The 14,569-nt window shown below is 40.4% G+C and overlaps 1 protein-coding gene, 2 long non-coding RNA genes and 4 other non-coding genes across 7 annotated transcripts; 6 read left to right on the plus strand and 1 right to left on the minus strand.

The window, feature by feature from the left end:
- The first annotated feature begins 463 nt into the window (after positions 1-463).
- LOC136356736 (uncharacterized) lies at positions 464-1,656 on the plus strand. The gene is made up of 2 exons (XR_010741671.1): positions 464-849; positions 1,417-1,656. It is a non-coding gene; the product is annotated as an uncharacterized lncRNA (long non-coding RNA).
- A 1,939-nt stretch (positions 1,657-3,595) lies between these two features.
- On the plus strand, positions 3,596-9,251 carry LOC4338229 (eukaryotic translation initiation factor 3 subunit I). Its single transcript, XM_015784552.3, has 8 exons — positions 3,596-4,118; positions 4,720-4,847; positions 5,410-5,529; positions 5,634-5,723; positions 6,366-6,452; positions 6,570-6,649; positions 8,003-8,102; positions 8,984-9,251. Exons 1-7 carry the CDS (start codon positions 3,719-3,721, stop codon positions 8,076-8,078), a joined length of 981 nt encoding a protein of 326 aa, XP_015640038.1. The 5' UTR covers positions 3,596-3,718; the 3' UTR covers positions 8,079-8,102; positions 8,984-9,251.
- LOC112939153 (small nucleolar RNA U54) lies at positions 6,759-6,841 on the plus strand. The gene has a single exon (XR_003242695.1). It is a non-coding gene; the product is annotated as a small nucleolar RNA U54 (small nucleolar RNA).
- On the plus strand, positions 7,136-7,213 carry LOC112939150 (small nucleolar RNA U54). The gene has a single exon (XR_003242692.1). It is a non-coding gene; the product is annotated as a small nucleolar RNA U54 (small nucleolar RNA).
- Positions 7,314-7,394, plus strand: LOC112939151 (small nucleolar RNA U54). The gene has a single exon (XR_003242693.1). It is a non-coding gene; the product is annotated as a small nucleolar RNA U54 (small nucleolar RNA).
- Positions 7,796-7,877, plus strand: LOC112939152 (small nucleolar RNA U54). The gene has a single exon (XR_003242694.1). It is a non-coding gene; the product is annotated as a small nucleolar RNA U54 (small nucleolar RNA).
- LOC112939028 (uncharacterized) lies at positions 9,056-10,284 on the minus strand. Its single transcript, XR_003242364.2, has 2 exons — positions 9,526-10,284; positions 9,056-9,407 (listed from the first exon to the last, which is right to left on the minus strand). It is a non-coding gene; the product is annotated as an uncharacterized lncRNA (long non-coding RNA).
- Positions 10,285-14,569: the final 4,285 nt, after the last annotated feature.

Genomic DNA, 14,569 nt, shown 5'->3' on the forward strand with positions numbered 1-14,569 from the left:
GGAGACAATGTGGGAGACTTGCCCATCCAGCGCGCATGCGCTGATTAGCACCCCCATAGCAATTAGCTATAATAAAGTGGACAAATGAGACCACTATTTATCTAATAATGTACATTATTTGCCCATCTACTATTTACTACACTCCTGTACTTTATGGTGATTTTAATGTTATTTTCTATAGCATATAAGTTTGGTTCACTACTAAAAAAACGATTTTTCATGACGGTATCCTATTTTTTCGCTGGCGATTAAATGAAAAATCCGCTTGCGAAATTATAATGAGGGATAGAGGGTTTTGGACCGCCAATAAAAATCCATTTTCGCTGGTTGTAGGTCAAGAAGTCCGCTTACAAAAATAATCCTATTTTTACTGGCGGTCTTCTTAACCTAATGAAGAGCGCCGCCTTGAAAGAATCACGCCATTAAAAATTCACCGCGCCCCCACCGCTCTTTAATTATCCACCTACCCATCCTTATCCAACAACTCTCTCCTCTTCCCTAGTCCCTCCAGATCCAACATCTCCTCCTCCCTCCAGATCCACAGGGCGGTATCCCTCGGGCACGGGGCGCAGGCGGCGGAGCGCGAGCTCGGGTGTGGGCGGCGGCTCTCGGGCGCGGGCGACGGAGGAGACGACGGCGGCGAGCTCAGGACGGTCCAAAGTCGGCGCCGGGCGGCGAGCTCGGGCTTGGGCGGCGGTGCTTGGGTGCAGGCGACGGAGGAAAGGGCGGCGGCGCTTGGGCGCGAGCGATGGAGGAGAGGGCAGCGGTGCTCGGGCGTGGGCACCGGCGCGGGCTCGGGCGCGGGCGGCGGCGCTCAGGACGGGGAGGCGCGAGGCGACATCTCCACAGGTCTCTCTCTCTGTCTCTCTCTCTCTCTCTCCCGCTCATCCCTCCTCCCCTTCCCCCGCCGCCACCACCCCCTCTCCCTCTTAATGTGGTGATATTTGTGATGCTTGAATGCTTGGGTGAATGGAAATTTTTGGCTGTAAATTGTTGATGTAAATTTATGTAGATTTGTGGATGGAGTGTTGACGGAGGTGGACGGAGCAGTGTTTTATTTTATATGTTTTTGCTTTTCGAGTTTCCTTTTTGCTGGCGGCTAGGGCAACTGCATGGTTTAATTTTCGCTGGCGGTCGATTTAACACAGCCGCCAGCGAAAATGAATTTTCACTGGCGGTCGGTGTAAGGCAACCGCCAGTAAAAATGGATCTTTGTTGGCGGGTGGTTTAAGACGAATTTTTGTTGGCGGTCGATAGATCTTAATCTTCACTGGTCTTTGCTTTGTGGCGGCTCTAAATTCCATCAAGCAAAAATCTAAAATTGCCTTCACAAAAAATGGTTTTGTTAGTAGTGGTTGTACGTATCTCGGTATCGTAAGTATATATATCGCTGACACTTAAAAGCCAACATGCTAGGTATATTGAGAAGCATATGGCTCAGACCGCATTCCGATTGGGGCATGGATGATGAGATGTGGAAGATCAAATGCGTGGACGAGTTTATGTGCGAGACTGCGACAAGTCTCACTTGGTAACTGAGGTGAGGTATAGAACAGTAGTGCAAGTGGGTAAATATAGGGGAAACGTAAATGCAACCGAAGAATTTTACCTTTTCACGGCTTCTATATATAAACTTGGCAAGGATAACAAACTCAATATGTGTCTCTGCAAAGTGTAAGCAATGGTTTAGACATATCTATCTATTCCACGCACCAAATCCTCCAAGCGTCTTGCTATGCTTCTGGAGTCAAGCAGCAAGGCTGTGCAGTACTTACTAATCGAGATGTTCGGTACTCGTACTTACTAACCAAACAAGCGGAAGTTGCATCTCCGGATATAGGCCAAGCCTGATGCAGGCAACCAAACACACCCTATATGACTTTACTCTGAATGCATCCAGCCGGTCCAGCTGAAAGTTATGGTAAGTACAATAGCCTCATCTACTCTGCCTCAACAGAGATGGAGGATGCACTAGTTCTGGTAAGTACATGTTGGGAGGGGTAAGTAGGAGACAGTTGTGTCCAAAAGTTGAAATTTTATAGTATTAGCATGAGTCATTTATGCCATACATTTAAGTTTGAATACTTGTGTGTACGCGGAAGTTTACAAATTATTTTCTCTGGGTTGATAGTAATATAATTTTGAAAAAAAAAAAACTCTAAGAGCAACTTTGATCACCATTTTTCAGTACAATATATACTCCCTCTATCCAAAAGTTTATAGTTCTAAAAAATTCCAAAAGTTTATGACCTATTTAATTTTTTTGGTTTTTCCAAAAGTCTAAACCTTATCTATAGTATCTATGTGCTAAATTAAATTGTTAACCAGAATCAAGAAACCATCTTAATACTTATTGATTGCATGCATGCGTGCATGTGTATAGTTTAGAGTAGGTACAATAGCAAACTATAAGTCAGCTATAAACATATTTTAAGGAGATAAAAGATGAGAGAGAAAAGCAGCGGGTTACAGATTTGTAGCCAGCTACAGCACGGACTCTAAGATGCATGTGTGCATGACAGGTGGGACCAGACATAGGTACATATTGTATGAATTGACTATTAAATTGACTATGTAATTTAGAGCCAATAGTTAGCTGTACTATTAAACTTGCTTTTATAGGTTTTGTCACATGATAGATGAGTTAATTACTTCTTAGTCTTGGTGACAGAAGAAATAGGTCTTTGAACTTTTGGATGAAGGGAGTATATAATAATATCAATGAATACATGTTTTTGTTAAAGTATTTTATAAGACTAGTCATATGGTTTCATATATGTAAGATAAAATATTTTAGATATTATTTGTAGTTAAAGGTTTTAAATTTTAACCATAGCCTTGTCCGAAACAAGAGTATTATTAACCTACATAAAATACTCATGCGAACTTACCTTACAACAGCACGCGAGTACTTTTCTACTCAAGAGCCTAATAATGATCAACCGATCAACTAAAAACTAAACATGCAAAACAAAACGGCCTCTCACCAATAAAGAACTACTACTAGCTAAGTCAATCTGCATATGTAGCATATCATAGTTAACATTTATATGCTTTATATATAAAAAAGCGAATATTAGGGAATGATCTAATATCACATAATGAAAAGAAGTGAGACTTCAAACACAGATCGGCTAGCCCACATCTTGTGGAGCTAGCTGAAAAATCCCTGCGCGTTTCTCATATGCTTTATATACAACACGCATGTAGCGTTTCTCATACGGTTTTGAGCTAATTAGACTAATCTTCCATTTGACGGACGTCCACCAAATAGCTAGCCTACCATCGTGCGTATTGGACACCGAAGAAAATAATTAAAGAGGATGTTCACTTTTAACCGTATCAAATTTTAGTAGGTAACATATACTTCATCCGTTTCACAATATATAGCACTACCAAATTTTAGAAAGGTTCAAACTAAACATATCCAATACTAACAAAATTTGGTAACATGTCCAAATTTTTTTTTACTAAATGTTGGTAAGATGATTTTCAAGTAAACAAACTCGAAAATCCAAAATATTGAGTAAGCTATTGGGCCAGGACGGCCCAACAACTCGGCTATTAATAAGCCCTCCCTCCCGTTCGGACAGACACGCACTACCAGGCAGCCCAACCCACCCGCGAGCTAGGGTTTTCCAGAGTTCCAGAACCCCCACCTCCCTAACCCTAACCACCCATCCTCCCCGGCGGCGGCGGCGGCGGCGGCGAAGAGAAGATGAGGCCGATCCTGATGAAGGGGCACGAGCGGCCGCTGACGTTCCTCCGGTACAACCGCGACGGGGACCTCCTCTTCTCGTGCGCCAAGGACCACACCCCCAACGTCTGGTTCGCCGACAACGGCGACCGCCTCGGCACCTACAGCGGCCACAACGGCGCCGTCTGGTCCTGCGACGTCTCCCGCGACTCCACCCGCCTCATCACCGGCAGCGCCGACCAGACCGCCAAGCTCTGGGACGTCCAGACCGGGGCGGAGCTCTTCACCTTCCGCTTCGACGCCCCCGCCCGCTCCGTCGAGTTCGCCATCGGCGACGGCCTCGCCGTCATCACCACCGACAACTTCATGGGCAACGTGCCCACCGCCCAGGTCAAGCGCATCGCCGACGACCCCGATGACCGTAAGATGCCTCTTCTCTAACCTTCTATTTATGTTTCGAAAGCTTCTGGTGGCTTCTATTTGGATTGGGAGTTGGAGGGATTGGTCATGGGAGTTTCATTTTAGTAACTCCCTCCGTTTCACATTATAATATAAGTCACTATAACTTTTTTCTAGTCGAACTTCTTTAAGTTTGATTAAGTTTATAGAAAAATTTAACATCTATAGCATGATATTAGTTTCATTCAAACTAACATTTAATATATTTTGATAATATGTTTGTTTTATGTTGAAGATATTGCTAAATTATTCTATAAACTTAAGTTTGACTAGGGAAAAAAAAGTGAAAGCGACTTATAATATGAAATGGAGGGAGTAGTAGAGATGAGATGATGAGAAACATCTCGTGATACTTAGGAGGAAATTCCCTTCCAATTACGTGCCCCTATCCAGGTATTGAAAAGGTGGGAGTTCACTCTTAAACTCCCCTTCCCAATCCCTCCTAAAAACTCCCATGTCCTCCAACCAAACAATTGACTTAATCCCCACCCCTCAAACTCATATTCCTCCCTAACAATTCCCCCCAACAACGTGGGTTCTGAAGTGTGTGGTTGTGGATGAAGAGTCGGAGGAGTCTCTTCTCGTGATTTCTGGCATCAAGGGGAGGATTAACAGGGCTGTATGGGGGCCGTTGAACAGGACCATCATCACCGCCGGTGAGGATGCCACCATCCGCATTTGGGACACTGAGGTTAGCTTGCATTTACAACATTTGCACATAGTTCTACTAACCATCGTTGGTGCTACAAACTCATCGCTAGTACTAGGCTTCTGGTGCTTTTCAGGAATGCGATAATTTGCTTATAACTGTGGTATGTGGACCTGTAGCGCTCTTGTAGGATCATTTGACATGTATCTGGACTGACAAGTGAAAAGTTGTTTAATAGTTAAAAATGCTCATCGATATGGTTGAAAAATCATTGTTACGTATGTGTGATTGTCAGTTTGTTATTGATGGCAACATTATGAATTAACATGACATATGTTAGTGACTATTGAACCAGCGATAAATACCTTTCAGGTTTCTTGTTTTATTTAAACTGACTCTGGCAATATGGTGCCAACGACAAAATGGTAGTTTGTGTTTGTGCACTAATTGAAAACATGCTACATTCATACATAATGTACGCTGGGTTGTCATTTTACCTTTTATTAAACATGCCAACTATTTAATTGTATGGGTAGGAACATGTTTTTCCGTCAACTCTATCATTGAATGCATTTTTAAATTCTGTTTGGTTTGGCATGTGCAGACTGGAACATGTCTGAATGAGTCAGACAAAGAACAAGGACACCAGAAAACAATTACTTCACTTTCAAAATCTGCAGATTGGTCACATTTCCTAACAGGCTCCTTGGATAAGTCTGCTAAGGTGATATTTTGTTGATGTGGCTAGCATAATCATGTCTTCCAATTGTTTGCACTTTGTGCTACAAATATGATTATTTCCTGACATGCACATTGCTATCTGGCTAGCTATGGGATACAAGAACTCTGACCCTGATCAAGACATATGTCACCGAGCGACCTGTTAATGCTGTTGACATTTCTCCTCTTCTAGACCATGTATGTGCCTATGTAATACCTAATTTTTATCTACATTTTCGTAAGTTCTTCTATAGATTTTTTTAATCAAAATACATGGTCATGCTTTAAATTACTTGGTGTTATCTCATGCTACATGCATATGATCTCAATATGTAGTAGGGATTGAAATGACCTTTACTCTCTGTCTCTGTATTTTGCTTTGCTGTGGTCCTCCTTATAAGTTGAAGTTGGATATGACTTGTGCTTTTTTCCGAAGATTCTGGTTTCTTCTCTTCTCCTGCTGCCACATTTTTTGTTCTCAGTTTCAAATCATTTTCTTTGTGTGATTAGTTTCACCAAGACGAGAGCAACAAATGATTCATTCACATGTTTATTATCTGCAATTAGTACTTTTACATGCATAAATAACAATTAATATACAATGGGAAGTTCAAGGCACCTATATACCTGTCCAGCACATCTTTTGACCCTGGATTTAGCACAATTCCATATTTATTTGAGTGCTGTTGGCTATCAAGGATGTGTATTTTTACTACCATTGGAAAAATGTACTATTGGCTACATCTGAACTATCCACCTGTAATGTTGCTGTAATGAGTAGTCAGTTCTTGTTATCATTATTCCAGCTATATAAGTCACAAGAAATCTTTGTTGTGTTAGGTGGTTATCGGAGGTGGTCAAGATGCGATGAATGTGACTATGACAGATCGTCGAGCGGGAAAATTTGAAGCGAAATTCTTTCACAAGGTCAGTTCTTTGCACATGGTTTCTATCTTATGTTTTAGTGAGAACAATGATAGTGTAGTTTTCTTTTGCAATGTTATTTTTTCGTTTAGCAATAAGACACTTATATTTTACTTTCAGATTTTGCAAGAGGAAATTGGTGGTGTAAAAGGCCATTTTGGACCAATTAACGCACTGGCATTTAATCCTGATGGACGGAGGTAATATTCTTAATACATGTGTAATATTATATGAATGCTATATTTATGTTCTACCACCGCACTTATGTTCTCGATTAGCTTTTTGTTTCATATTACTTTGTGTGTTTTCTGCTCAATGATTAAGCCATGTTAATCCATGGCAATATGCGCTATTCTGAATCATATTAAGATGTCATAAACATTATGAGAGCAGGTGTCTATTTTGTATTTTAACCTGCCACATGGATTTTTAGCACATTCTTGTGGTTCTACTGGCTGTGTTTACATGGGTATTTCTCTTCTTTTTACTCAAAAGTTTTTTTGACTTTTATATTGTTGTACAACTATTCATCATTCACCTGTTATTTTAACCCACCGCCTCTCTAGATTTGTCCCTTAAATTGGTTCATTGGTCTTCCTATCTGTTTGACATTTTTGTTCTCCATTGAATCCTTATGTTTTTTTTGTTTCTATTTGTCTTGTTGAAGTACTTTTCTTGTCATACATAGCTCAGTGATTGCAGCCGTTTTCATTGGCAATATACGCTATGCTGACTGTTTGATGACAAATAAGAATATGAGAGCTATGCCATGTCCAATATTTAATTTGATAACCTGTTAGTGTGAAATTGAGTTGCATTCTTAGTATAGCTGTTTGAAGCGTCGTATGTGCCTGTTGGTTTCAAAGCTCTGTGATTTCAACCAATCACATTGGTTTTATACGCTATTCTGATTGGAGCTGTTGAAAAATAAGACTTATGAGAGCTACCTTTTCTGTCCTCAACATCCACGAGGCATCCTAGGAAGAAACATAGTTATCTATCACCTCCATATTTATATAATTATTATGTTGATGCAAGGTTTCATGTATTGATTGAGTGTATCTATCACCTCCATATTTATATAATTATTATGTTGATGCAAGGTTTCATGTATTGATTGAGTGTATGTGCATAAGGTAATGGCTTCATGACCATTTGCAATGCATTTTCCATTGGGAGCCACTATTTCTTTATCTGAAAATTGTAAAGTATGTCAAAATATATATTTTTTAAATTGCAAGTTAGATTGATGAAGGTTTATACTTGGTCTCATTTGGTGATGTCTTGCTGGGGGCACTAAGCTGGCCTTCTGATGATTGCTGTATATTTTTATTTTATCTCATGGTGGCTCAGTGATTGTTGCCAATCAGATTTGGTCATATACGCTATTCTGATTTCTATTGGTGAAAAAGAAAATTTATGAGAGCTGCTTTATGTGATAGCTAGTTTATATTCTTCAAGCATATTTTCTCACATGTCATGGTTAATTTATGTTGTTCAGAAAGTGTTTTGCTTTGAGCTTCAGTTCTTCATGTATAATACGGTGTTAACAGCTTCTCGAGTGGTGGTGAAGATGGATATGTAAGGCTGCACCATTTTGATTCTGACTACTTCAACATCAAGATTTAAAGCAAGAAGTTGTGAAACTCTGAGGTAAGATGTCCTTCAGCAGCAAAGCATTAACATTGTATCTTACCAGGCTCAGTATGTTTTTTACAGCACTCTTATTCAAGTTGCTCAAGTAGTCAAGTGTTCATTTGCAATTATTTGTGATATAGTAAGATGTCCTTCAGCAGCAAAGCATTAACATTGTATCTTAACAGGCTCAGTATGTTTTTTACAGCACTCTTATTCAAGTTGCTCAAGTAGTCAAGTGTTCATTTGCAATTATTTGTGATATATTTTACACTATTATACACACATAGAAGTGAGTTAGGTCCTCTTTGATTCAAAGGAAATTCATAAGAATTTTAGATGACTTCATTCCTAATAGGAATTTTTCCTATATAGCCCTTTGAATGGAAGGAATGAATCCTATGAAATCCTATAAAATTCCTATGGAATGTCTCTTTCCATGCAAGTTTTGGAGGAAATTTAACATATATAGCCCTTTGTATGGAAGGAATGAATCCTATGAAATCCTATAAAATTCCTATGGAATGTCTCTTTCCATGCAAGTTTTGGAGGAAATTTAACATATATAGCCCTTTGTATAGAAGGAATGAATCCTATGAAATCCTATAAAATTCCTATGGAATGTCTCTTTCCATGCAAGTTTTGGAGGAAATTTAACATGAATGGAAAGAATCCTTCGAGTCTTTATCTCAAACTCTTGTGTTTTTCCTACGGCCCAATCAAACAGTCATTTCTATGTTTTGCAATCCTCTGTTTTACACTTACATTCCTGTCAGAATCCTATGTTTTTCCTATTTCTCCGTTTTCTCATTTCTGTGATTCATAGGGGCCCTTAATCTTGGAAGTGTGAGCTTGATGCTTTTGCCGTTGGCCTAACCAGTTCTTCAACTTGTATCCAGGCTGCATTTGAGGAAGGCCGAAGGTACCTTTTGGTTGGGAAGATGTTTCATCTCCTGTCATGTGGAAGAGACTAAGGTGCAGTGTTTAGCTACTGACAGTGTACTGCTTCTCAGACATTCTTGTTGCACTGGAGATCCAGATTTTTAGATGCTCAAGAGATTTTGTACATTCAGCAATCGAGGGCTCCTTATACTGCAATACTAGCTTAATTCTGTTTTCATCGTTGTTGGTTTACTTTGACCATAAATATATATCCAGTTTTGGGCAGATCCTTCGTCTGTATCGTATTGTGCTTTTGATTCGCGTTCTAATTACGTGCACATGCTTACTAGGGGTGAAATTTAGGATGTCTCACCGCATGGCAAGCAGGCCCGGTGAAGTGCTGGCAGCAAATTTAGTTTACCGGCATGCTCGTTCTTCATCCTGAAACTCGAGATCGAATTTATAATTCGACAGTGAAAAAGGAAATAAGCTTAAAACAGTGTAACATTATAGAGAAACAAATCAGAACAATTCGGTTTTGGACTTGCGAGAGAACAACCTGGGACGCGCGCTGCAGCGGTGGTCGGAACGATAAGAGCACCGTCGCGAGGTCGACGCGGAAATATACCATGCCCAATCCCACCCAAACCACCAACGAAGAAGCCAAGAGAGAGATTGGTATAAAGCCTTGAGAGAGAGACTGAAAGGATCGGACTTCATTAGTCAAGTCAAGCATTAAGCTGCATGCAGCCTATGGCCGTATGAGATGCTCGTTCAAGTCTTCCTGCGTGCAGCTTGTGGCCGTATGAGATGAGCAACTCAACAGAGTTGCTAGATGGCTCTCCAAGCTAAATTTTAGCTCAAACAGTGAAAAAACTCACTCCAACAGCTTGCTATTTGAACTGCTAAGCTATTTGGATGGCCAAATGTAGCCAGCCTCCTCCCCTGGCCAAACGGTGGGCCCCACTGTGGGTCCCACTTTCTATCTCTTTCTCCATCTCCCCTCTTCTAGTCTTCTCTGTCCGACGCCGCCCCGGCCTCCTGTACGCTCGCCGTCGCCCATCAACTGTGCTTGCCAAGGTCATCGTCGCCAACCACCGCCGTCGTCGTCTGCGTCGGCGCTAGCCGCGGCCGCCGTCGTCTGGAGGACTCTACCTCTGCGCGGTATCCACCCCTGCCGGATTTGGCCAGCCGCACGACCTCGCGCGGATTTGGCCGGCGGCATGGATTCGGGGCCGCGCGGCCTCCGCCTTCACGCCCCGGGTCATCGTCAAGGTCGCCGTTGTTGAGGTTGTCGTCATGAGCCACCACCGCTGTCGTCTGTGTAGTCGCCGTCGCGCGGATATTATCGCCTCTCGAGTTGCAGGCGAAGAGGGGCCTTCGTTGCGCACGGATTCGCCGCCGTTGGCTTCTCCCCTCTCGCCGTCGCTGTAATCTTCGTCGTCCCTCGCCGTCGAGCGGCGGCGGCGATGGAGCCCGAATAGCGGCGACGGATGGCGGCGATGGATGGGGACGGAGCCCGAGTGGCGATGGCGGCGGAGGATGGCGACGGAGCCAGAGCGGTAGTGGCGCCGGCGCCAGCGGATGGTGGCAGCGGTTGGCGGCGGAGCCAGAGCGGCGGCGGCAGAGGGGAGCAGAGCCCGAGCGGCGGCGGTACCGCGGTAGATGGCAGCTGCAGATGAGGTCGGAGGGGGCTAGGGGAAAAGAGGGTTATAGAGACTGACGTGTGGGTCCCACTGTCATATACTTGCAATAGAGAGGGTGAATGAGGAGGCTGTTGGAGTAAACACAAGTTTGACTTGCTAAATTAGACAGAGAGTTGGTCAAATAGACATTTGGAGAGTTAGATTTGAAGAGACTGTTGGAGATGCTCTAAGGGCACATACAACGCTACTCATTAACGTATTTCTTCTGTTTTCATGCAAAGTAAATTAAGTAACGTGAGGGGGAGGGGGGATATGGTTGCTACGCATAACAACAGTCATAGTCAAGTCGTAATATTTTGTTTCTTGGGAAGAATAAAACGAAAAAAAGAGTAATAAAAAAATATTTGTGTGCATTAAAGGTGAAGAGATTTTGTTGTCTCAACTATTCTAGGAGAATATTGTATAAGTGAGTATGTATTAACTAAGAGCTCATATCAGACTCTACCTTTTGTATATGTCTTTAAGAGAAAGACTAGTAGGATCCAACTTAATTAGTCATATCAATTCCTAAGAGAGATTGATAGGGTCCGACTTAATTAGTCAAGTCTTCCTACATCCAGCTTGTGCCCAACTTAGGGCCGCCTGGGATGCTCGGTCATTCACTCGCACGCATGCTCACTATCAACGAAGCGTTGATAGAAGCCCTAAGGGAGAGACTTTTTCTACACTATCAATAGAATTTCGCACCGTCTCGTACGAGTCGTTTATTTTTTTTCTAAGGGAGAGACTAGTAAGATCCGATTTAATTAGTCAAGTCAATCCCTAAGAGGGATTGATAGGATCCGACTTAATTAGTCAAGTCTTCTATTACTACAATACAACACTCCCAATATTGTACCTCATTTCTTTTCAGATTTTGGTTACAATATTTTCACGCGCACAATTTTCCAACAGTACGAGTTTGGAGAAAAAATACTACATAAAAGTATTTTAAAAAATTCATATAAATTTATTTTGAGTTTATAATAGTTGATTTTAAATAACCATTCACAGGTTATAAAGCCATAAGCCGCCCCATTATAGAACGGGGTCTTGTAAGGACGTGGGAGGTAGTATCATCATCACTACCAAAATAGATTTGAGAGCTGAAAGCCGGTCCTCCTTAAACCTGACAGCGACAAGAGTGTATGTTTTTCTTTTTTTTTTAAGAGAAGGGTATTTTTTTTACCTGGCCTCTACATCCAACCTGATATACGTAGTCTTTTTAAATTAGAAAATTAGCCTGTCAAATAGGGAACTTAGCCCTCCAATAACTCAGTTTGAAATTCACTCCTATGGGAGATTTAAACTCAGGACCTTAGGGTGCTACTCAGGTCACTATAATCACTAGGCTACATGTACGTAACACTTCTAGTTACAATATGATGCGGTGAAGCTAGTTTTGTACTACCTCCTTCTCAATATAAGTATAGTTGTGGGCTTCCGTATCCAACGTTCGACTATCCGTCCTATTTGAAAGAAATATGATTAGTATTTTTATTGTTATTAGATGATAAAACATGAATATTACTTTATGTGTGACTATTTTTTTAATTTTTTCATAAGATGAATGGTCAAAAGTTGTATACGGAAACCTGTAACTGCACTTATATTGGGACGGAGGTAGTAGTGTTGTATTTTCATATAATAAAGCTTAATGTTTTTTCTTCTATTACTTGTAAGCAAAAAATTAATGTTTAATTAGTTGCATGCTACTGTTAGACATCGATTTAACGAACATTGTTAAACACTATTTATATACCCGTACTAACGCTTAATACCATCACCACTACCAAAATAGCTTTTGGAGCTGAAAGCTAGTCCTCTTTAAAACTGACAGCGACAAGAGCGTACGTATAACACTTCTAGTTACAGTATGATGCGGTCAAGCCAGTTTTATAGTAGTGTATTTTCATATAACAAAGCTTAATGTTTTTTTCTTCTATTACTTATAAGCAAAAAAGTTAATGTTTAGTTGCATGCTACTGTTAGACATCGATTTAACGAAACACTAATAATATATCCGTGCTAATGCTACGACGCTATTTATTAATGTAAAACAAACCAGAAGGTGATGATATATATTTCAAGAAGCTTCTTACAAAAGCTTAAAAATTGTTGGTCTTAGATCATGATGGGGCTAAAACTTTTAAGTCACTATCACATCGGATGTTTGGATACTAATTATAAATATTAAACGTAGACTATTAATAAAACCCATCCATAATCTTTGACTAATTCGCGAGACGAATATATTGAGCTTAATTAATCCATGATTAGTGTATACGATGCTACAGTAAATATTCTCTAATTATGGATTAATTAGGCTTAAAAAATTTGTCTCGCAAATTAGCTTTCATTTATGTAATTAGTTTTGTAAGTAGTCTATATTTAATACTCTAAATTAATGTCTAAATACCACCTTACTCCATATTCGAACAAGATCACCACCTTACTCCATATTCGAACAAGATCACATATATCAATCCAAAAAACCACATAAAAAAAAGAAAAAAAAATGAACTCTGTTATGAGATGTACCATTGACATCACCGCTAAGAACTAAATTACCTACGATATTATTGCATGTCTTCCTTATTAGGAAACAACATTATGTCTTTAGCCTTTAGTGCTCAAAGTATTTCTTTTGGATTTTTAGGGGTGGAAATGCTCGCCACCTAATTGCATCGAAAAATAAAGGAATCAAACAACCCATACAAACTTTTGTAACAACGAAGGGGATGACTCCAACTCCAAAGAAGTCATGCAGAGGGGAAGAGAAAAAAAAAACGATTGAAACGACGAGAAAAAAAAAACGATTTCTAACAAGAAACAGCAAATCAGTCTTCGGTCTTGAATCGGTGGGACCAAAGTCCCGCATCTTGTATGGAGCTGCGGGCTGCGGAGTAGTCTTGCCAGCGAAGGGCTACGACAGCATATAAAAAATTGAGTTCCACGCACGGTAGAAAACGCACCCTTGCACCCTTACAGCAAGTATTACTAGGCTATAAGCTGGTTAAATGCTAAGGTGAAGGAGAGAAGAGAGGAGAGAGAGGAGAAGCGGGTTTTAAACTTACAGCTGGTTTGGACATAAGAACCAAGAAACTCTATGAGAAAGATAAGTGGGTCCTGTATTAATTGTAAAGAGCTAACTATTATATGGGTAAGCTAAAAAAAGGCTAAAAAAAACCTTATAGCCAACATTAGCCTTGCTATAAGGGCACCAGCAATGATAAAGATGAAGTGGTCTATATAGAAGGGTCCCACAGCATGTGGTATTAGTTATTGCAAACCACACACAATATATATGGATATCATAGGAAATAAGGTGGGTCCTACAAGGCTACAAGTAAAAGGCAGGAGAGAGGATACAGTAGTAGGAGAGAGAACACATGATTTTTTTATTCCTTACGGGTGGTCTTTATGTCTAGGGTAGCTCATCATAAGGTTACCTATAAGGACTACTCCCATAGTGTACAATACCACCCTATAGGCTTAAGACCCCCTTATGGCATACATTGTGGATGCCCTTAAAAATAGAATCACTACTAAAATTAAAAAAAAAATCGTTACTCCTTATGTGAAGTAGGACGAAGATAAGTAAAAATGTCCGTGTGTTGCAATGGGTGAATATTATTTTAGTTTTATTATTGATGTTATACGGTTTAGGTAGGGTAAAAATCATTGTGGAAATTCGCTTGAATATCTTTTTTAGAAAATCACGAGTGATAATAGGAGTCCGACTCTTATCTTAAGTTAGCATGCAATTTTTTAAATACTTTTTTATATGACTCCTTTTGTATTTTCAAAAGCGTCCCAAGTTAGCATGCAAATTTTTTAAAACATTTCTTATAAGACATTTTTGTATTTTCAAAAGCAAACGAACTTAAAAACCGACTCAAACACAGATCTGTATTT

This window comes from Oryza sativa, chromosome 5 (genome assembly GCF_034140825.1).
Source record: "Oryza sativa Japonica Group chromosome 5, ASM3414082v1".
NCBI lineage: Eukaryota > Viridiplantae > Streptophyta > Magnoliopsida > Poales > Poaceae > Oryza > Oryza sativa.